The sequence below is a fragment of the Panulirus ornatus genome, chromosome 23 (genome assembly GCF_036320965.1).
Source record: "Panulirus ornatus isolate Po-2019 chromosome 23, ASM3632096v1, whole genome shotgun sequence".
NCBI classification, from domain to species: Eukaryota; Metazoa; Arthropoda; class Malacostraca; order Decapoda; family Palinuridae; genus Panulirus; species Panulirus ornatus.
In genome coordinates this window covers 6,213,661-6,237,076 of record NC_092246.1, presented here as the reverse complement: position 1 = coordinate 6,237,076, position 23,416 = coordinate 6,213,661, and the positions used below count along the sequence as shown (strand labels likewise).

The 23,416-nt window shown below is 39.2% G+C and overlaps 1 protein-coding gene across 7 annotated transcripts in view; it reads left to right on the top strand.

Moving 5' to 3' along the window:
- LOC139756742 (uncharacterized) overlaps positions 1-23,416 on the top strand; it is a 62,318-nt gene that overhangs the window by 28,422 nt on the left and 10,480 nt on the right. For all 7 annotated transcript variants that reach the window (XM_071676476.1, XM_071676474.1, XM_071676478.1 and 4 more), the window contains 4 exons: positions 1,843-6,850; positions 15,685-16,441; positions 16,829-16,922; positions 19,781-21,469. In XM_071676476.1, the coding sequence (XP_071532577.1) occupies positions 1,843-6,850; positions 15,685-16,441; positions 16,829-16,922; positions 19,781-21,469 (7,548 nt within the window). The remainder of the gene's footprint in view (positions 1-1,842; positions 6,851-15,684; positions 16,442-16,828; positions 16,923-19,780; positions 21,470-23,416) is intronic.

Sequence of the window (23,416 nt, the reverse complement as noted above, 5' to 3'; positions counted from 1 at the left end):
AGATTCCCCACCTGCTTGGTCATCTGCTCGTACCGAAGAAAATACAAAAACGTAAAAACCATCCAAAATAGAGTACTCGGAACAATCACTTGCTGCATAGCACTCACAAATACTTGACTCCTGCACAATGTACCAAAAGCACATTTTATATAATTCTACCCCATCATGCTTTGAACCCAGTTATTTTGGAAGAGTCAAACCCCTTCTATTTAGTCCAGTTTACAAACGTTCATCAATCTTCATGGAGAAATGAAAAGCCCACCTTAACCACCTGTGCACACAGATCCCACTGTCCCAAGGAAACACCACTTTTACTAAACAAATTTACTCTAGAATGGCATGTCAGCACTAAACAACCATTCCCTCCACAATTCAAGTTTGGTCTTCATTCCATTAGATACACAACCACCTGAAACTACTCTTCAGACAAGCAAAAGTCACACTTTCATTTTTGTATTTAGGACATCATCCATTAGTTTATCTTGTACTCTTTTCACCTTTCTGCCTTAGAAGCCATTCCATTTGGACCCATAGGTCAAGGAGTGTGGTGATATATGCATGTCTGTGTGAGATATGTGCAAGACAGTTTTGGAGTAAATGGTCAATGTCCTCAGCATTACAGAAATTTGATTCGATGTGTCACAGGACCCCACGTGCCTAAGATGCAAGTTCCATACTGAAGGCAGTGAACATGCTCTGAACTGTCCAGTACATATCCTGCCCAAATATACTCCACCACACTTCATGGCTTATGGTCCTGGCCATTGGATGTGACTAACTTCTAAGTCCTGGGGTTACAAGGTTTAGAGTATATATATGTATATGTATATTTTTGCCCAGTTAGAGGATTTTTAGCTCTAGAATTTAATGTCGAAAGATTGACAAAGATGTCTTAAACAAGAAAAGCTTACTTTTTTATGATTTAGCTCCAGAGGTTAAGCTAATCTTTGAGGAAAACAAAATGAAATTAGGTATATTTATTTATCAATTCATTTTGGGAGGTCATTGGCACTCATATACTCACATGCAAGTCAAAAGTAGAGAGTGAAGCAAAAATAACTATTTCAGTCCTTAACTTGCTGAATATCTTAGGTATAACTTCAGTATTCTTAATGATAAAATGCTGTCTGTGACAGTATGCAGTTCGAAGTTATACAGAGTTGGTGAACACTGCAACTAAAAAACAACATAGTCACTACTGAACAATACAATCATTTATTTAGATACAGATCAATAGAATATTAACTTGTCCAGGATATTATGGTTAAGACAAGTAAATGTGATTACTATTTGTGATTACTACTATGTGTAACAGGGAGAGAGTTTTACATTTGTGTTACCCATCTCAACCTGTATATGTACCTTATGGTTACTTTTATTTCTATACACAAAAAGACACCCCAGCCTTAGACAGGTGAGAATATGTAATTTCAGTATGGATATCTTCATTAGATATTAACTGTTGTTAGTGCTATGTCTTTCATAGCACATCATAGTCACAACTATATCACAGATGACAGACTTTCTTACACATACATACACTGGTTTAGTGTTAAGGTGGTTGATGGTTGGAATATACTAACAAGGGGGACAGTGAATGCTAAGAGTTTACAAAGGTTTAAAAGGCTACTTAAGGGGATGAAATGTTCATGAGATGGGACCTCATGAGTGTTGAACTCTTTCCATATACTGTACAGATAATAATTACAAATAGGTAACATCTCAGGAAAGTAAACTCAAATAATGTACAGAGAACAACATTGACTAGATCAATCTTTATATTTAATCACAACATAAAAACATAGGAGGTGTTAGAATCCATTTATGACCTTTTCCTTGCAGCAGAGTGGTGGTGAAGTGGAGTCTTCAGCAAGTTCTGGTGCGATAAGTGGAGGAACAGTCAGGAGCAAGATGCCTGAGCACTTTGCCCATGATGACACTGTTAATTACTTCTCTGTCATGACTACATCCATGGCTTCATCCTCTTCCACTGGTGCTACCACCTCCTCTGTATACTCTCCTGCTGCCTCCTCCACAAGCACAAGTAAGAAGGACCTAGTAGCTGAGAGGCTTGTACAAAGTGGGGCTCAGGACACATCTCAGGAATGCAAGAATGTTAGCAGCAAGGAAAAAATGAACACATGTGGATCTGTGAGGAAAACTGGGCTCAGTGGACTGGGAAGAGGTGATGATGAGGACTGGCACAATGCAGTGTCATATTTTGGGGAAACAATGGTAAGAAAATCCACACTGCCATCCTGTTTAAGATCAAATGAAGCATTGGAAAGATTAGGACAAAGTCAGCAGCCCAGTGTATCTACACCATCGAGTCCAACACTTAATGATTATCAAAGACAATATGGAAAAAAGTTGAGTTCTTCAAGCACGTCGACAACAGCCAGTGATGTGTCTAAATATATGAGTTCTCCTGGTCGATATTCAATGGGTGACAGACCTTATCCACCCAGGAGAGAAAAGACCTCTGGCTTTCTAAATATTTTTCGTTGGTTTAGAAATCGAGACAAGAAGAAGAGATGTACATCAGTTGATCGGATGAGTGATGCCAGTGAGGGAAGTATGAACAGTCTATCAAGCAGTGCTAGTGGCTTTGCTTACTTTCCTATTATGAGAAGCAAGAGTGCTGACACTCAGAAAAAGATGACATCTCCAAAAAATCAAACTCAATTTGGAATCACCCGTCGATACAAGTTTTTTTCAAGAGACTCTTCTCTTGGAAGATCAAACTCAAGCAATTCAAATGAGGATGGAGGCAGGAGACTATCAGCCATCAGTGCTTCTTCTGACACATCATCAAAACCAGATTCTCGAAGTGCGACATTGAGTCGCAAGAAGAGACCAGCACCTCAGCCACCAGGATCACCAAAGACAAGTGATTCAGAATCACTTAAGTCACAAAAAAGCTTTACTAGTCTACCGTCCAGGGAACCAAGATCCATTGTAACCTCAGAGCCAAACTCACCAATCTGCAGCAGTCAAGCAGTTGAAAGCAAAAAGCTCCAGAAATCCAAGAGTGAAGGCTTGATATACAACAAAGTAAAGAGAAGGGCTCCATTGCCACCAGTTCAATCGAATATCGGAATTGAGAATGAAGATAATTCTTCAACACTTACTAGAGATGGCCAGAAGAAACGCCAAGCTCCTTCTATCCCGTTAGAGAAACATGGCCGGCCATTAAGTAGTGTTTCCACTGGAAGCTCTTTGTCACAGTCACCTTCCTCAGCATCTACCACACTCAAATCTCAGAACAGTAGTGTTAACTCAAGTGGTGCAACAAGCAGTCAGTATTCTGCCGAGTCCATGAGACTGGAAAGTGGCTTCCTTAGACAGGACATAGCTAAATCATCATCAAGCCCAGCCATTCCTGATGCAAGTAAATTAACCCTTTCTCCCCGTCCTTGGTACAAAAGGAAGAAAAATAAAGATAAAGAGATTAGTAAAGATATAAAGGAATCTGAGAAAAAAGAAAGGATTTATGATAGCTGGATGCCTGATATTCAGTTTTCACGAACTAAACTCAGCATAAGTGGGGGCTTCAGGAAAAGTAAAAGTTATGAAAAAGGGGTTGAAGACACATTAAAGAAATTCAAAGATGATGATAAAAAAGAGAAAAGGAAGTCTCAGGTGTCTTTACTGGCAAATATAAGTGAGCTTGACCGAGCTGCCTCAGAGCAAATGCAGCGAGAGTTGGAACAAAGAAAAGCTCAAAAGGAAACATATGACAGTAAGTTTTATAAAACCAGTGAGCCTCACATTCTTACTCAGAGGGACTTTTTGCCAAGAACAAGAGATAGGAGGGGAACTGAAGACTTAGATATGAACACTCTGAATTCATGTGGGTCTGCCACTCTTCGTTCCTTGTGTAGCATAAAAACTGAAGTTGTAGAAAATGCATTTCCACCTCAGGAAAATGGTATTTATGATAATCTTAGTGATTCTAGTAAGGAATGTACTCTACTTCAGAGCTATTCAAAACAGGCAACACTGAAAATTGATGAAAGAGAGGGTAACTTTAATCATTCCACTGAAATTGAGCAGAGTGCTTCAGATGCTTCTCTGTTTAGTTTATTAGATTCATCCCTTGGAATGAATTCTCTCAAAGTCAGCATGAACTCAAATCAAAATTTACATTCTTCAAGAATCTTAGATTCACCTGAATCATCCCCTTTTCAGGTACGGGAGTCCCCAATGCGTAGAGCAGCAATTGATGCAGAATTATTTTATCAACTAGCCAAGGATTCTCAGGTCACTGCAGAGCCGAGAAACAGAAATTCCCCTGTACTTACTGGCATAAGAGAAACCAAGAAAATGCCACCATATGATGAAATGAGTGAGGATGATGAGGAAGATGTTTCAGCTGTTGTAAATGACTCCCTGGCTCAGTTTCGTAAACCAACTAAAAATTTTGGTCTTCGTATGAATAATTTTTTCTCCCCAGATGTTTCAACCATTATTGAGGCCTCTGAATCCATGACGTCTAGTGCCACAACTCCAGCTGATGATATATATGATGACCTTCCTATATCTTCATCTCTTAATGGAAGAGAAAAGGCAGAATCTATTCATGATGAATTAAACAGTGAGGCTAATTATGAGTTTCACTTACACTCAACAAATACACGAGAGATCATGCAAGAGTTAGCAGATGTTAGGCAGGAAATAGAGAAGATTAATGAAGAGGAAGAAGAAGAAACAAGGAACAGGGAGAAGAAGAGAGCAGATAAGATTCGCGAAGAAGTTTTGCTGTTGAGAGAGAAAGATAACTTCAAAGTATGGAAAAATGCAGTGGGGCAAGCAGGAACTACTAATATGGATGCAGGCCCACCTCCTCCCATTGAACTAAGTGAAGGGAGTGAACGCAAGCTTAAGTGGATCTGTGAAATGTGTACTCTCATCAACCTACCCTGGAGACTTCAATGTGAAGCATGTATGATACGCAGACCTGCAAACCCAAAGCGAATTGATGACGATGGAAAATCTCATACTTCAGATCACATAAGTTCTCAACCAAGTGTCTCTGATGACAGTCCTGTCACAGTTATCCATGATGAAAGTAATATGGAAAGCTCAAGGGAAGCCATTGTTGGAGCAGAAGCTATCTCACCAGAAATTGGTCATCCCCTGGAGAATGAAAAAAAATCTCCATCCAACAGGAAGAAGAGGGATATTAATTGGGAGAGAGAGTTACAGAAATATTTCAAAACATTTGATGAGCATGTTAAAGGCATAAATGATACAACTGATTCTTCAGGACAGAACTCAGAAACCAAGAAGTTCACATCAGCCAATGTCTCTGAAAATGAAGAACAATGTGGAAAAATTAAAAAAAGTTTTAAAGATGAAGTAGGAGTTGCATCAGCATGTAATTCAAAAGAGACAGAGAATATAAGCAAGGGTGCAAAGCCAAAAGCAAAATTTTTTGGGACAGGAGCAGGACCACCTGATACATTCATTAAAAATTCTGATGTTGTAAACCAGACTGATGATCAACTGAAAACATTAGAATTTACCATTACAGAGTCAAAGAGCAATGAAGGGTTAAACAAAGAACCTGATATGGAGCAAGTAAGGAGAGCAAGGCTTGCAAAATTTCAGGGAGATGGGCACATTGAGAGTGGGCATGTTGATGAGAGTGGGCATGTTGATCATAATGATGAGGTATCTTTACATGTCAATAATGAAAAAAACTTCAAAAAAAAAGATGGAACAAAAAGGAGAAAGGAAAATGGATTACACAGTAAAAATGCAAAATTAGAAATCCAAGAATCTAGAAGACATCATTTGGAAAGGAATGAAAATGGAGTTGATGGTGGAGAAAGAGACTTGAGAAGACTTAAGACACCTGAGAACCACCCCTTTGAAGATAATAAAATGTTTTGCAAAAAAAACAACCATAAACCACAGGTGTTAAAGCCAAGTGGTGCAGTGCGTAATGTAGTTAGTATCTTTAATCAGTTTGAACAGTTACAACATGCAAAACAAGATAAGCCAAGGATAATTCGAAGAAAATCATCTGGAAATGTCATAGGGAGGACACAGATTTTTGAACAATTGAACTCTGAAACAAACAGTCCAGAGCTACCAAGAGACAGTTCTAGATCAAAGCCTAAGATTGAAATGCAAAGGGATAAGGAAGTATTTTCAGCAATTGCTAAATTTGACGAAATGGCTGCTATGGCAGAAATAGAAAGGATAGAAAAACAAAGAATAAAGACTGAATCAACCAGGAGAAAGCCAAGATTGTTTTCCATTTCCTCTGCTTCCCCTTCTGAGACAAGTGAGAACTTGATTACAATCACTGCTGCCACTACTAGTCATGCAACTAGTACTGTTAGCAGCACTGCAGCCTTCTCACAAACTTTCCCTGAAAATGTTAAAAACAGTGATGTTCTGCAAGGAAAACCTCCTTTTGAACATAATTTAGGTGCTAATTCAAGTGAAACCTCTGAGGGAATCATAAAAGGAGGAGTTCTCTATACTGAACAGCGTAAACGCTCCATGTCTATAGGATCAGGAACCTTTGAGTTAATACAGGCTAAAGATTTTGAGACTATTGAAGCTCAGCACACTGAATCCTTACCATCTCCTGAGACCAGGAACATTACCAGCCTTGTCACCTCCTCAGCAGGTTCTGTGGCCTCAGCTATAGTGCCACAAATTATTATTGAGCCACAGGATGATCAAATGCTCCCACCATCCCATTCTGATAACCCTACACTTTTGGCATCTGAAGTAAGGGTTCAGCATAGGGGTCAGGTGCAGGTAGAAAAGAAAGAGGTTGAAAGACTGAGTCGGCAGCTCACGGATGTTGATGGCATTGCTACATTCAAAGGTAAGAGACCAAAACTGGTGGATTTAATGTCTTTGGTTTTGATGATTTTATCTTTTCTAAACAGAATTTTAAGCAATACCTGGACTGTACATTGTATCAAAATTAAATATGTTCTGCACCAAAGATATTAGATCTGTCATTCTCTTATTGTTATAGATGGGTCCTTGTGCACAAAATGTCTAATCTCATTTATCCAACTGTATCTGAGTCCTTCAAATGTTTAATGAACATAGAGTTTATTCTTGGTGCCTCAGATATTGGATTAATGAAGATCAGATTACTGAGGATAAGGGATGAAGCATCACTGGTGGTGGAATTGACTGAAAGGTGGGATGTGTGTGTGTGTGTGTGTTATTAATTACCTATTTATATTGTACGGGGAGGGAGTTTTACAATTGTGGGCACCCACCTCTTGAACATTCTATACTCTTATGCAGCTTGAAATTATGTATGCTGTCTGCATTAACCATATATTCATTCATTCCATTCCATTTATCCACTCTTATGTTATAAAATTACTTCTTTATATCTTTTATGTCAAATTTCTTGCTCAACTTCATGCAGGGTCCCCTGGTTGCTCTAGCCCTACAATTCTCAAAAAACTGTTCACTATTCACATCATCAGTCGGTTAGGTTAAGGTTGTAATCAAGTCACCCTCATTCTTCTCTCTTCTAAGATGGGCATATTTAAGGCTTCTAGCCTTTTTCTGTAACTCAGTTCTCTAAATTCCAGGTTGCATCTATGCTGTCTTCCTCTGGACTTTCTGTAATAGCTCTTTGTGCAACATTAGGTGCAGTGACCAAACTTAGGAAATGTATCCTAGTTTTGGCCTTATGTAGGATATGAATGGTTTGTTAGATTTTTGCCTTATCCAATATGAAAACTGTTCTAATGTTTGCCAGCAGACAGTTTTTTTCCTAACTTTTCTTATACGGAACTCTGGCATCAGGTTCAGGACAATGTTGACTCCTCAGTCCTTCTCGCTCACAGAATCTTGAAGCATTTTTCTTGCTACATGATAATCATACTGAGGCTTTCTTTTACTTTGCCCCATTCTCATTACTTTACATTTGCATGGGTTGAATTTCATCAGTATATGTCAGACCAACTTTGGAGTTTGTTTTGGTTCCCTTGTGATGTGATGCAATCTTCCTCACTTTTCACTTCTATCATGACTGTTGCATCTTCTGCAAACATTTTGTGATAGGAGTCCATACCTTCTGGCAAATTATTTACATAGATCAAGAGGAGTAATGGTCTCAGAAAAGAACCCCATAGGACTCTACTGGTCTTCTGGTCTCCTCTATCCATTTGGAGTAGGCTCCTCTGACATGCTTCCTTTTATCTGTTCCACTGAGATAATGTTATATCCAATGAAGGAGTTTCCCACTTATTTTATATTAGCCTCCCATGTGGTATAGTGTCAAATGCTTTCTGGTAGTCCAGATATGAACAGACCACTCATCCATCCTTTTTGTCTGAGACAGACAAAATGGAGGGGTTGTTGCACTTGACCTTTCCCTAAAATGGTGCTGTTTCTTATTTATGTAATTTCCCCTTTGTAAAAAGTCATCCATTTGCTTTCTAATTATCTTTTCTAGAAACCCACAGGCCAGACTTATCAGTGAGACTGGTCTGGAGTTCAGTGCCTATTCTATCTCCTTTCCACTGGATACATATTTACAGGTACTTTCCTTGGCACTCTGCCTCTCTAGTGATTTTTGGACTTTATTTCAAGATGCTTATTAAGTGTATCTGCACACATCTTCAGCACACATGGTAAAATTTGATATAGACCATGAGCCTTTTATGGGTCAAGACCTTTTGGTACTCTGTCTTTTCTAGATATCTCAATGTTGTCTGAAACCCCGCCTCATTCCATTTCGTTGGTGTTAGGGGTTTCAGCGTCTTTCTCAGTGAAAACAACTTTGAACATGTTATTCAATTCCTCTCATATCCTTACATTATCTTCAACAATCCTCCCCTCTAAATCTCTGAGCCTAATTAGCTGCTATTTAACTGACAACTGACTCCTGATGAACTTATGGTAAAGTTTTGGACTTTTTCCTGCCTCATCCACAATATTCTTTTCAAAGTTTCTTTGTTCCTTCTTTCTTAACCTGCAATACTCATTTCTTGCTCTCTTATACCCTGCAAATGCTGACTGGCTGGAATACCATCTATGTCTTTGCCACTGCACATTTAACAATCCTTCAAAATATTCACTCCATCTCCTCCTCACTTCATCACTATCTGTTATTACTTCTACTTTTACCCCCTTCATCAATGTTTCCATTTGCTCTCTTGTTTTTTGCATATTATTAGCCTCTTTTTTTTATTCTTAAAGTTTAATGACACTATCTGGCCCCAACTCTCCTTTGCCCTCTTTTTAACTCTGCACCTTTCTCTTGACCTCCTCCTGCTTTCTCTTATACATCTCCCAGTCACCTACACTCCTTCCCTTGCACCAGCAACTTTACCTCTTCATTCCATCACTCAATACCCTTTCTAATCTGCCCATCTTCCATCTTTCACATGCCACATGCATCTCTTGCACATGCCAGCACTGCTTCCCTAAGTACCTTCTATTCTTCATCCACTCCACTCACTTCATTTGCTCTCTCTCACCTACTGCCATTCTACACCCAATCTCTCCTGGTATTTCTTTACACAAGTCTCATTTCCATTAGCACTTACTCTCACCACTCTCTTCTCTCTGACATTGATTCCTCTTTTTCGAAAATCTCTAGAAATTTTCACCTTCGCCTCCACAAGATAGTGCTCAGACATCCCACCAGCTACCCCTCTCAGCACATTTACATCCAAAAGTCTCTCTTTTACATATCTGTCAGTTGATACATAATTTGATAATCCCTGTTGACCATCTCTCCTACTCAAATGTATACTAGTGTATATCTCATAGGATCACTTCTATGGTATGATTAGTCAGGTTCCAGCCTAAATCTGGAATGTTTCTTATGTTGGAAATGTAATATTTGAGGACAATATGTGGTGTGAGGTGGTTTGATCGAGTAAGTAATGTAAGAGTAAGAGAGATGTGTGGTAATAAAAAGAGTGTGGTTGAAAGAGCAGAAGAGGGTATGTTGAAATGGTTTGGACACATGGAGAGAATGAGTAAGGAAAGATTGATAAAGAGGAGATATGTGTCAGAGATGGAGAGAAGAAGGAGAGGCAGGAGACCAAACTGGAGGTGGAAGGATGGAGTGAAAAAGATTTTGAGTGATCAGGGGCTGAACATACAGGAGGGTGAAAGGGGTGCAAGGAATAGAATGAATTGGAACGATGTGGTAAACCAGGATCAAGGTAAGTTTGAATGGAGAAAAACTGGAGGAAGTGAAGTGTTTTAGATATCTGGGAGTGGATTTGGCAGCAGATGGAATCATGGAAGCAGAAGTGAGTCACAGGGTGGGAGAGGGGGGCAAATGTTCTGGGAGCATTGAAGAATGTGTGGAAGGTGTGAACATTATCTCGGAGGGCAAAAATGAGTATGTTTGAAGGGATGGTGGTTCCAACAATGTTATATGATTGCGAGGCATGGGCTATAGATAGGGTTGTGCGGAGGAGGGTGGATATGTTGGAAAGGAGATGTTTGAGGACAACATGTGGTGTGAGGTGGTTAAATTGAGTAAGTAATAAAGGGTAAGAGTGATGTGGGGTAATAAAAAGAGTGTGGTTGAGAGAGCAGAAAAGGGTGTATTGAAATGGTTTGGTCACATGGAAAGAATGAGTGAGGAAAGATTGACGAAGAGGATATATGTGTCAGAGGTGGAGGGAACAAGAAGAGGGAGACTAAATTGGAGGTGGAAGGATGGAGTGAAAAAGATTTTGAGCAATTGGGGCCTGAACATGCAGGAGGGTGAAAGGTGTGCAAGGAATAGATTGAATTGGAATGATGTAGTATACCCCACCCATAAACAAATTAAACAACCATGGAGACATCACACACCCCCGCCGCAAACTGACATTCACTGAGAACCAATCACTTTCCTCTCTTCCCACTCGCACACATGCCTTACATGCTCGATAAAAACTTCTCGCTGCTTCTAACAACTTGCCTCGCCTCCCACACCATATATTCTTAATACCTTCCACAAAGCATCTCTATCAACTCTAAAATATGCCTCCTCTGGATTTATAAATGCTACATACAAATCCATTTGCTTTTCTAAGTATTTCTCACGTACATTCTTCAAAGCAAACACCTGATCCACACATCCTCTACCATTTCTGAAACCACACTGGTCTTCCCCAATCTGATGCTCTGTACATGCCTTCACCCTCTCAATCAATACCCTCCCATATGATTTCCCAGGAATACTCAACAAACTTATACCTCTGTAATTTGAGCACTCACTTTATCCCCTTTGTCTTTGTACAATGGCACTATGCATGCATTCCACCAATCATCAGGCACCTCACCAAGAGTCATACATACATTAAATATCCTTACCAACAGTCAACAATACAGTCACCCCCATTTTTCATAAATTCCACTGCAATACCATCCAAACCCGCTGCCTTGCCGGCTTTCATCTTCCGCAAAGCTTTGACTACCTCTTTTTATTCTCCCTAAAATTTAATTATACTCTCTCACCCCAACTATCATTTGCCTTCTTTTTTGCCTCTTGCACCTTTCTCTTGACCTCCTGCCTCTTTCTTTTATACATCTCCCACTCATTTGCATTATTTCCTTGCAAAAATTGTCCAAATGTCTCTCTCTTCTCTTTCACTAATAATCTTACTTCTTCCCACCACTCACTATCCTTTCTAATCTGCCCACCTCCCACACTTCTCATGCCACAAGCATCTTTTGCACAAGCCATCACAGCTTCCCTAAATACATCCCATTCCTCCCCCACTCCCCTTACTTCCTTTGTTCTCACCTTTTTCCATTCTGAACTCAGTCTCTCCTGGTACTTCCTCACAGAAGTCTCCTTCCCAAGCACACTTACTCTCACCACTCTCTTCACCTATGCGCTCTACCCTGGCTTGCCCATGAATGCATCATGGTTAGGAACACTTATCTGCAACACTGCAAGTTGTGTGTTACTAGAAGAAAGTTTTACACTCATTTTGTCTCAGTCTTCTTTATATGTACTATGTCTTTATTCTTCCGTATGTATGCATGCACACACACATCCATTCCTAACATAGTAACCCAGGTGACTCCAACCCTGATGGGAGGATGAACACCTGGATTGGGTGAATGCCAACTGCTATGCCCAGAATTTAAACCCATGCAGGCCTGACTCAGGGCTGGACCATGCTGATGCATTGTCAGTAACTTAGATCTAAGAGTATGTATGTGTGTGTATGTGTAATCACCTGTTTGTATTGTATGGGTAGGGAGTTTTACACTTATGGAGCCCCATCTCTCGAACATTCTCTACTATTGTACAGTCTTTTCATCTACATGCAGTCCACATTTACCGTAGCCTCTTCCAATTTATTCCATTTGTCCACAACCCTATACTTTAAAAGTAATATTTTTCATCTTTTCTAACCAATTTCTTGCTTGATTTAATGTTATATTCTTTGGTTGTCCTATCCTTACATCTTTCAAAGCACTGTTTACTTTCTTCATCATCAATCAGGTTTAAAGATTTAAAGGTTGTGATCAGGTCACTTCTTACTCCTCTCTTCCATGGTGAGTAAATCTAAGGCTTCAGGCACTTTTTCTGTAATTCAGCTCTCTTAATTCTCTTTTCATCTTTGTTGCCCACTTCTGGACTTTCTCTATTAACACTTTATGCTTCTTTAGATATATGGTGACCAAACTTGAGAGGTAGAATCTAGTTTTGGCCTTGTGTAGGATATAAGCAGCTTGCTTATATTTACTTATCTATATAATTGAAAGCTATTCTAATGTTTGCCAACAGACAGTTTACCTCCTTTACTGTTCTCCTGATGAGGGACTCCAGCGACAGGTTTGGGATAGTGCCAGCTCTCAAGTTACTTTTGCACACAGAATCCTAAAGCTTATTTCCTGTGTCACGTCAGAATCATAATAACAAAAAGTATTGAATCTAGAATTGTCAGATATGTTTCCATTTGCCATCTCTCTGAATATTAGAACTGTTTAACCCACTTTCCTAGTTTTCCTTTAATGTTATACTTTGCCACTTTCTCTAATAATACTTCATAGTTTATTTTGTCACATTTGCCAAATCCAGAAAAAAAGAATGTCTGTTCTCTTCCCTTGCATTAGAGTTCCATACATGTCATGTACTTTTACCTGGTACAAATCTGTGTCAACCGTCATTTATATTATTGCTGTGGATGTGTTCTGTAATGTGCTTCTTTATCACCTTCATATGTTTTCATTATATTTGATGTTTGCCTGACTGGTGTATATTACTTTGGCATTAGTTTGAATTTTCCTTCATGTACTTATATTCTATATGGCATTTTGTGTATATCTGCTGTATGTGTAAAGGAAGGGCTGGTTTCATGGTTCTTCAAAAATTAGTCTCCATGCGTTCTGTTTTTAAGATAGTCAGCATTGTATGGGATGGCACTCTATCAAGTTAGTTTCCATGACAACAGAAATGTCTGTTGAAGAGACACATCACTGGTTACTTTCTCTGGGATGGTTCCTCAGGTGGAGCTCTTTGCCACCAAGACAAAATAAATGCCCTGTTACCAGCTTATGGACATCCAGTGCTCAAAAAAGGACACTCTAACAGATATCCTGATTGTGGATTTTGTAATGAAAAAACAAAATTACTTCTCCAACTATTCTCCCAACTAGTGTATTTTTGTGGTTTAGAGATATTTTGATGCCAGAAACTACTTTGGCTCTGCAGTTCCCCTCATTTAATACTTTAAGTTACCATAGGCTAAGGACCTCAGCACTAAATGCTGGATTTTGAAACTCATGTATGGATTTTCTCAACACTTTTACAGCCTGAACTGGGGAATGTGTAACAAGTGGCTTTCTCCATAATGTCATTTTTACCCAAAGAGCATTAGTCAGTCTGGGAAGGTTTCAGTTGTTCTGGAACATTCATTTTTTTTTTTTTTAAGAAGCTCCTTGTCTGGTATTTTCCTTGCCTCAATACTTACTCTTGAAAATTCTTTCTGATAGCTTTTATGGCAATATTGAGCTATAATGATTTTTACATTTTCATGATGACTGGTTTGTGCTAAAAAAAAAGATTCAAATTACCCTATATTGATTATCTTTTGGAAGAATGTCATGCTTTTTGCACACTTAAATCTGAGAGTTCACTGAGATTATTAGAGACTGTTAAGGGTGATACCCTGTTTGTTCATTTAAGAAGCCTAAAAACCCTCTCAGCAAGGTATATCTCATTTTGAATTAAGACTAGTTTTTTGGCTCAACCTGACTCAGAGGTTTGAGCCCATGGTGTCAGAAGATGGTTGCTCTCTGGCTATTCTGAGGAGCCTTTTCTTGAGAGAGGTTAATATCAGGTTTTTGGCATTCCTCAACACCTTTGTTAAATGATAACTTTCTTAAAGTTGAGAATTAACCTTGCATGGCACTCAGTTTGCCTCCTTTGAGACAGAGGTTTGCTAATGTGCTGAGGATACATTTAAGGTAACTGTTTTGCTATAGTTTTCCTTTGGTTATAATGTTCTTCTCTAATCCTCCTCTCCTCCATGTTGATATGCTTTTACAGCTCATGGGACAGGCTAACCCTGAAGAGAAAGGCAAGTTTTAAAGAATGAAAAACTATTTCTATCTGGGGTATTGTCCTGTGAGCAATTTTCTGGTTGTTGTTTCCCACATGACCTTCCCCTTTCCTTTGAAAAACTAGTGGATAGTAACCACCATCAAGGTAATGTCCTTTTTCCAAATATTATGAGGTGACTGGTGTGACCGATGAGCCACTTAGAAGGATGATGAAATCATTGCTGAGTGGAGGTTGCTGATTGACAGAGGGGGCTCTGGACCAAGTGTAAGGCTGCAAGTATTGAAACATGGTAGTAGGGGATGAGAGGTGTAAATCTCATCAGAAGGCAGAGTTTAGAGGTTTCTGATCCTTCTTAGAGGATCTCTCACAGCTTGAAGGACACTGCTCCAGAGAGAAACAGTTTTTCATGCAGGACTCTATGTTCATTATGTGACTCAGACTTAATCTGAAATTCTGTTCAGATTTTTTTGGCATTTTCGTTTCATTATTTTGTAGATCAATAACTTATTACATACAGGACCTTATAAATTAGTGTTTGATATCTTGAAACCAAGATGTATTTCTAATATTGTACTGCAGGAGTTCCTAACCCTGGGTAGCAACCCCAGGTGGGGTTGCCAAGCTTTGTTTTTATACATTTTGAAAATATATGTGTGTGAAGTATTTTTGATAATCTCAAGATGTATTTCTATATCAAGTTGCATTATCTAACTCCAGTAACCCCAGTTCCTTTAATTACCCTAGTTTTCTGTTTTTAATGAATACTTGATCATGATTAAGGTGTTTTATCTCAGGGTGGGGTTGCAATAACTTTGAAGTTGAAATTGGTCCTCATGGAAAAAGGTTGGGAACCACTGCTGTACTGAGATGTATAGTGAACGAGAGAAATCAGGTAACACTAACATATGAAGGCATGCTGTATACTGTTTATGATATTCAGTATACTTATAATTATTGTGATATTTGAATAGGTACTGTAAATTACTTTATATGGTTACTATTTTTTGATACCTTTACATAATTCTAGATATAATGAGTCCAAGAGTAATGTGTGGTGATAACTTTTATTTAAAGTGATGAATTGTTTATGTAGTGAATGGTCATATGAAATTTATTATTATTATGATTATTTCAACATAGGATTCTCTCTGCAGCAACCTTAAGAGTTGATGAGCCAACTTTGGGTCAGACCGACACACTGAACATCAATCGACTTCTTAAACGTCTAGAAGGTGCTATCTCTCGTGGGAACCATACTCAGGCTGCTCAGCTAGCTCAAGAACTGGCTGAGCTGAGGGTATCATGCTCTGTTACACGCAGCCCCCAAAATGAAGTGTATGGTGATGTTATCACAACTTCATCTGAGCACCCTGCTGCTCCAGCTACATTGCTTGAAGATAAGCAGATTGCTACCACAGAAAAAAATCTTGACCTGTGTGGAATTCAAACCCCAACCAGTAATATGTCAGAATGTTTCTATGATGCTTCAGAGATGTTTGACAATGAAGAAATGAGTTTAAGTGAGCACAGTCATATATTAGAACTTACTGACATGGATGGTATTGAACAAACTGTTCAGGCAGAGTCTCCCAACACAAATGTTACATCAAATGACTCATTAAATGACACAGTAACTTCCGAATCTGTATTTCTCTCTCCAGCACCGGAACAGTTATCAGCTTCAGCTGTTGCTCAAAATAATACTCAGATAGTATCAGCCACTGAAGAACTTTACACCAATGCTGAGGATAAAGAGGAGATTATCAAGGATGCTAATTCTCCCACTGCTAACAGAAGGGACACTCGCGTTGATCCAGCAAGACGTGAAGTTAAATCAGACACTATAAGTAAACTACCTGATGGACCTTCAATTTATATGAAGGATCTTAGTGAAACAGTAATACCTTTCAAGTAAGTGCTATTTTTGTTTTCATTTCTGTATACTTGATGAGATAAAATTTCAATTGCCTATGTACTTATTTTTAAAAGAATTACATTATCCACATTTTTTATTATATTATATTTGTTGAGGTGCAAGTGAAAACAATAAGTTACATGCAGTTAATGCAGTACCTTCCTGTTACACAAAGGAGCTTTGTTTGTGCATTACAGGAAATTTTATTATTGATCTAAACATGCCATTACATTTACATGGACTCGCAAAAATAATGTAGAAGCAAAAGTGTGTTATTGGGGATTTCAACAAATTTTTGTGGGATATAGGATGAGAAAGGATTATTAGGCAGTCTAAGCAATGTTTTTTCTGTGAGATTTAGGTGAATATTTCTTTACTTTCAGTGTGAAGATGTATGTTGAGGATAAAAACAGTCATCAAGGCCCTATTACATTTACTGTGACAAAATCTATGACTGTTGGAGAACTAAGAAAGAAGGTAAGGAGTCATTTACTTATAAGCAAAAAATATTCTCTTGTAGAGGTATAATTAGGAGCTTTCTTTCCAGCCAAGAACCTTCACTGGTTAAAGTTAACTGGCTCTTGGTGCCAGTTTGCCCCTGAATACTCATCAGTTCCTTCTTTTTGTACAGCTCTTGGTGAATTATGGTTTTCTTATTAAAAGTCAATATCTGTGTTTGTTTGATGCATTTTCACTTATTGTAGTTACTTTATTTAAGCATGTTAAACTCTTTGATCGAGGGAGGGAAGGCAGAAAGAGAGGAACAGTATTTGGTAAAGAGAAAAAATGAAATATCTAAACTCCAGTTTTTTGCCATTTACAACTCATCCACGTACATTTCTGTATGTTTCTTTCGCACCTACTTTCCTGTTTCATATGCCTGGTCTCTTACTATCAGTACTGTGGGTGTCTTTGTCTGTGGTTTTTCTATATTTCTTCTGTTCTCGACCTTGTAGGTTTTTCTTTTCATTCTTCTAGCTCCTCCTTTGGTCTTTCTTATCAATGAAAACCATACCAAATTTTTCCTGATGTGCTAGTTTGTTTGCATCTCTTAATCCTGTTTAACTGTTATAAGTCTTTAGAAAGCAACTTATTCATGTCTTACCCTCTGGCTCTTACTGTATCTTCCTGTTCTCTGCTCTGTCTTTAAGACTGTCAATTGCAACTGTAAACCATGGAAAGTTCTGTGGGGCCTGGATGTGGAAATGGAGGTGTGGTTTTGGTGCATTATACATGACAGCTAGAGACTGAGTGTGAACGAATGTGGCCTTTGTTGTCTTTCCCTAGTATTTCATCATGTGGCGGGGTGATGACAGGAAAGAATAAGGGCAGACGGTATGAATTATGTACATGTGTATATATGTATATGTCTGTATGTCTATATATATCTATACATTGAGATGTATAGGTATGTATATGTGCATGTGTGTACATAATGTATATACATGTGTATGTGGATGGGTTGGGCCATTCTTTCGTCTGTTTCCTTGTGCTACCTCGCTAACACGGGAGACAGCGACAAAGTATAATAAATAAATAGATAATATATAAACGGAGAAGAGGTAGTGAAAGCTTTGCGGAAGATGAAAGCCAGCAAGGAAGCGGGTGGATGGTATTGCAGTGAAATGTATTCAAAAATGGGGTGACTGTGTTGTTGACTGGTTGGTGAGGATATTCAGTGTATGTATGGCTCATGGTGACGTGCCTAAGGATTGGCGGAATGCATACATAGTTCCATTGTACAAAGGCAAAGGGGATAAAGGTGAGTGTTCAAATTACAGAGGTATAACTTTGTTGAGTATTACTGGGAAATCATATGAGAGGATATTGATCGAGAGGGTGAAGGCATGTACAGAGCATCAGACTGGGGAAGAGCAGTGTGGTTTCAGGAGTGGTAGAGGATGTGTGGATCAGGTGTTTGCTTCGAAGAATGTATGTGAGAAATACTTAGAAAAACAAATGGCTTTGTATGTAGCATTTATGGCTCTGGAGAAGGCATATGATAGAGTTGATAGAGATGCTCTGTGGAAGGTATTAAGAGTATATGGTGTGGGAGGCAAGTTGCTAGAAGCAGTGAAAAGTTTTCATTGAGGATGTAAGGCATGTCGACGAGTAGGAAGAGAGGAAAGTGATTGGTTCTCAGTGAATGTTGGTTTGCGGCTGGGATGCATGACGTCTCTATGGTTGTTTGATTTGCATATGGTTGGAGTTGTTAGGGAGGTGAATGCAAGAGTTTTGGAGAGAGGGGCAAGTATGCAGTCTATTGTGGATGAGAGGGCTTGGGAAGTGAGTCAGCTGTTGTTCGCTGATGATACAGTGCTGGTGGCTGATTCGAGTGAGAAACTGCAGAAGCTGGTGACTGAGTTTGGTAAAGTGTGTGAAAGAAGAAAGCTGAGTGTAAATGTGAATAAGAGCTAGGTTATTAGACACAGTGGTTCCAACAGTGTTATAGGGTTGCGAGGCCACATGGAGAGAATGAGTGAGGAAAGATTGACAAAGAGAATATATGTGTCAGAGGTGGAGGGAACGAGGACAAGTGGGAGACCAAATTCAAGGTGGAAGGATGAAGTGAAAAATATTTTGAGCAATCAGGGCCTGAACATACAGGAGGGTGAAAGGCATGCAAGGAATAGAGTGAATTGGAATGATGTGTTATACTGGGGTTGACGTGCTGTCAATGGATTGAACCAGGGCATGTGAAGCGTCTGGTGTAAATAATGGAAAGTTTTGTGGGGCCTGGATGTGGAAATGGAGGTGTGGTTTTGGTGCATTGCACATGACAGCTAGAGACTGAATGTGAACGAATGTGGCCTTTGTTGTCTTTTCCTAGCGCTACCTTGCACACGCGTGGGGGGAAGGGGGTACCAATTCATGTGTGGTGGGGTGGCAATGGGAATGGATGAAGGCAGCAAGTATTAATATGTACATGTGTATATGTATATGTCTGTGTATGTATATGTATGTATACGTTAAAATGTATAGGTATGTATACGTGCGTGTGTGGGCGTGTATATGAGTGGGTTGGGCCATTCTTTTGTCTGTTTCCTTACGCTCTCTCACTAACGTGGTAGACAGCGACAAAGTATAATAAAAAAAAGATATAATGAGAGGTTAGGACATTCTTCATCTATTTCCTTGTGCTGCCTCGCTAATGTGGGAAACAGCGATTAAGTATAATAGATGAATATAATATATATCATTAATAAAATGGACTTGATAAGGGCTTCAGTTGTCCATGCCATCTCACCAAACATTATAAAAAGAAATAGTGTCACCAAAAGTATGCATAATGCAATGTTTGCTTTTTTCATGCAGAGTTAATTTCTTATCTCCAGGTTTGCCAAGACTTTGGATTCCCACCAGAGGTACAACGTTGGATCCTGGGAAGACGCTTGGCAGATGATGATAGTCATACCTTGGAGCACCACAAGGTTACAACAGAGGGCTGTCCTATTTTTCTCTATTTAGTGGCACCAGAGTCAGAACCCCAGGCACAAGCACAGAGTCTTCCCAAGACTATCACTGCAAGAGGAAGCAGTGCTGAAATTTCTAGAGGTTGTTATTCTGAATATAGAGCCCCAAGGTACCTCCAAGTCTATGATTCAGAAGGAAATGTAGAATACAGATTTTATAATCCAGATACCAAGAAATATGAGATTAGTGTTGACATGGATGATAGTGATAATGGTGAAGAGGAAAGCACTGATGATGAAGATACCCTAGAAGAAGATGATGAAATGTATCAGAATGTCACTCCCAATAAAAGAGACATTCAAAAAAATATGCATCTTGCATATATTTCAGAAAAAGATAAAAAGATTGATATGCTAGTAAATGAAAAAGATAATTCAGTATCAGTACAAGCAGAGAATAAATACTCACTACCACAGCCTTTAAGTGCATTTCGTGAATTCAGTGCTTCAGCTGTTATTTCTAGTCAGACAGATACTCTTCACAGCACACAGAGTAAGGAAGTTTCTACCCATCACACTAACTCTACATCGACAGGTCAGATAATTGATGATCAAAAGGTTGGTCAGAAATACTGTCAATATGATCACAAGTCAGGAGAGCCTCACTCAGTAGAGAAACTTACATCTGATTCTACTGAAAGTGTATGCCAACAGCAGGAAATACATAACAAAAAATATTTAAACCAACAACAAAATCTGCATCATGAGATTACACCTAATAATCAGCAGGAGCAAAAACAAGAAGAAAAACATGTACACCTGCAGCAACAAACTAAATATCAGCAGCAACAACAGTCACCTGTTCAACAACTTTCCATCCCTCAAAAATCTCAGGCATTAAACATTTGTGAAGGTATATCAAAAGAACTCTCTCAAAGTCATCCTTCAGACCAAACCAGTGTGCAGTCACAGCTGTTAACAGAAACATCTGTTGATGAGGACTGCCAAATGGAGTCACATTCTCTTCAGTGTACACTTCAACAACAAACACGTCTTCCTTCATCCAGTCATATACAGTCCATATCATCACAGCTACAGTCACAGCAGTCATCACAATCTGATCAGCAGTCACAGCAAGGGTCATCAGAATCATTAAAGTCATCCCATCAACATCAGCAGTTAAGACCAACTTCACAATCATTGCAACAACACTCATCCCAGACATTACAATTTCAATTGCACCAATCATCACAGCATCAGTCATCACAATTAATTCATCAGTCACCCCAGTCTCTAAAACAATTAAGACAACCTAAGCAACAGTCAAAACAATCACAGCAGAACCAACCATCTCAACCCCAGCAACTGTCAAGACATCCACAAATGCAGTCACACCAGCTACAGAAATATGTAGAAAATAAGGATTCTGCTAATAATCAGTCATCAGAGAAACAAGAGGATGATACAGATCTTTTATCATCCACCAAGGCACATGGATGGGTATGTCCGAGATGCACATTAGTCAACAAATGGGCTAGGCCAGGTTGTGAAGCATGTGCTACTGAAAGACCTGGCACTGTGCACCCACAAGCTGCAAGGACTTCTGACAAGGTTGGTTTTCCATTGAATCTCATGATATGGAGTGACAAGAGAAATTTGCTCTAGGAATGTGCATGAGTGTCCTCAAATATTTCATTTCTGACAACTCTTCCCTCCTCTATACTTTTCCATTAATGGCTTACTGTTCACAGACAGTGACCTCTCTTTCCATACATTCTTTATTGTATCCATGACCTCTGCCTCTTCCTTTACCCTTTGGTTCACTTTCACTTCTGTGGTTCTATCCATGACCATGACCACTCCCATATATCTAAAATACTCCACTTCCTCCAAGTTCTTCCCATTCACACTCACACTCAAACCAACATATCTCTCTCCTTTGTGAAATCTCATAAATTCTCTTCAGTTCATATTATCTTTCAACTTCCTCCTTCCACTCACTCTCTCAAACTCAGGCACAGTCTCCTGCAGTTTCTCACTTTGGATCTGTCATCAGAGCCATGTCATCTGCAAACAGCGACTGACCCACCTCCCAGGACTTCCTGTCCCCAGCATTGTATGATCGGGTTGACAGAGATCCATTGTGGAAGATGCTACTAATATAAATGAACCTGCTCTTCCTTCCAATACCCTTGCATTTATCATCTTCACCACCCCTTTCTTAAATAGATTAAAAAGTATTAGTCATCACACACCCTTAATGCAAACTCATCTTCACCTGGAACTATTGATATCTCTTACCCTCCTGCTTGCACACATGTCTCACTTTTCTGATAAAATGTCCTCACTGCTTCTAGTAACTTTCTTCTCATACTATATATCAGTAGCACCTTCCGCAAAGCATTTATATCAGCCCCATCATACACTTTCTCCAGAACCATAAATGCCATTGTAAAACCCTCTCATTCTCTTAAGTCTTTCTCACACATATTTTTCAAAGCAAACACCTGGTTCACATATCCTCTAGCTTCACTGAAGTCACATTGTTCCTCCTCAGTTTAGTATTTTGTGTATGCCGTCAACCTCACAATCACCAGTCTTCCATACAACTCGCCAAGAATACTTACAAATTACCAGGTATACTCAACAGCTTTGTACCTCTGTAATTCGAGCGTTTACTTTTGTCCTTTCTTTTACATGATGGCACTGTACGAATATTCCACCAGTCCTCAGGCACCTCACCTTGAGCCATACTTACTGTATGTAACCTATCAACAACTTATCTTCTTCCTTTAGAATTTAAACTCCAATCCCACTCATTTTAACTGCTTTGTCAGACATCTTACACAAGGCTTTTATCACTTTGCTTTTCTTCAAACAATTCACATTGATCTTGCTCCACGTACCTCCACTTCCCAGACACCCCATATCTAGCACCTTATCCTTTATCAGTCCTTCAACGTAATGATTCCATCTCTTCTGTACCTCTTCTTTGCCTGTTAACACTTCCCCGTCTGTTCCCATTGGTTCTCTTCCTCTGCATATGGTATTCAATTCCTTCAAAGCATTTGTCCATTTTGCCTCAAGTTTGCCAGTACTCTCTCATCCCATCTCTCATTTTCCCTCTTTTTCAGCCTTTGCACCTTCCTTTTGACCTCCTTCCACTTTCTTTTATATATCTCCCAGTTACTCGCATTCGTTCCTTGCAGATATCACCCATGCACCTTTCGTTTTGCTTTTGCTAGCAATGTAACTTGTGCATTCCATCGCTCACTACCTTTTCTCAAATACCCACATCCCACCTTCTGCTTACCACACACTTCACTCATGCATGTAAGCTGTGTTTCCTTAAATACCTTCCATCCCTCATGCAATCCCCTAATTTCGTTTACTCCCACCTTATGCCATTCTTCATGCAATTTCTTCTGGTATCTCTACACTCAAGCCTCTTTTCCAAGCTTACCCATTTTCACCTGTCTCTTCCCTCCCTTGTTATATCCTCTTTTCCTAATGCCAGTACAAACTTTCACACTTGCCTTCAACCGAGAAGAAATCAGA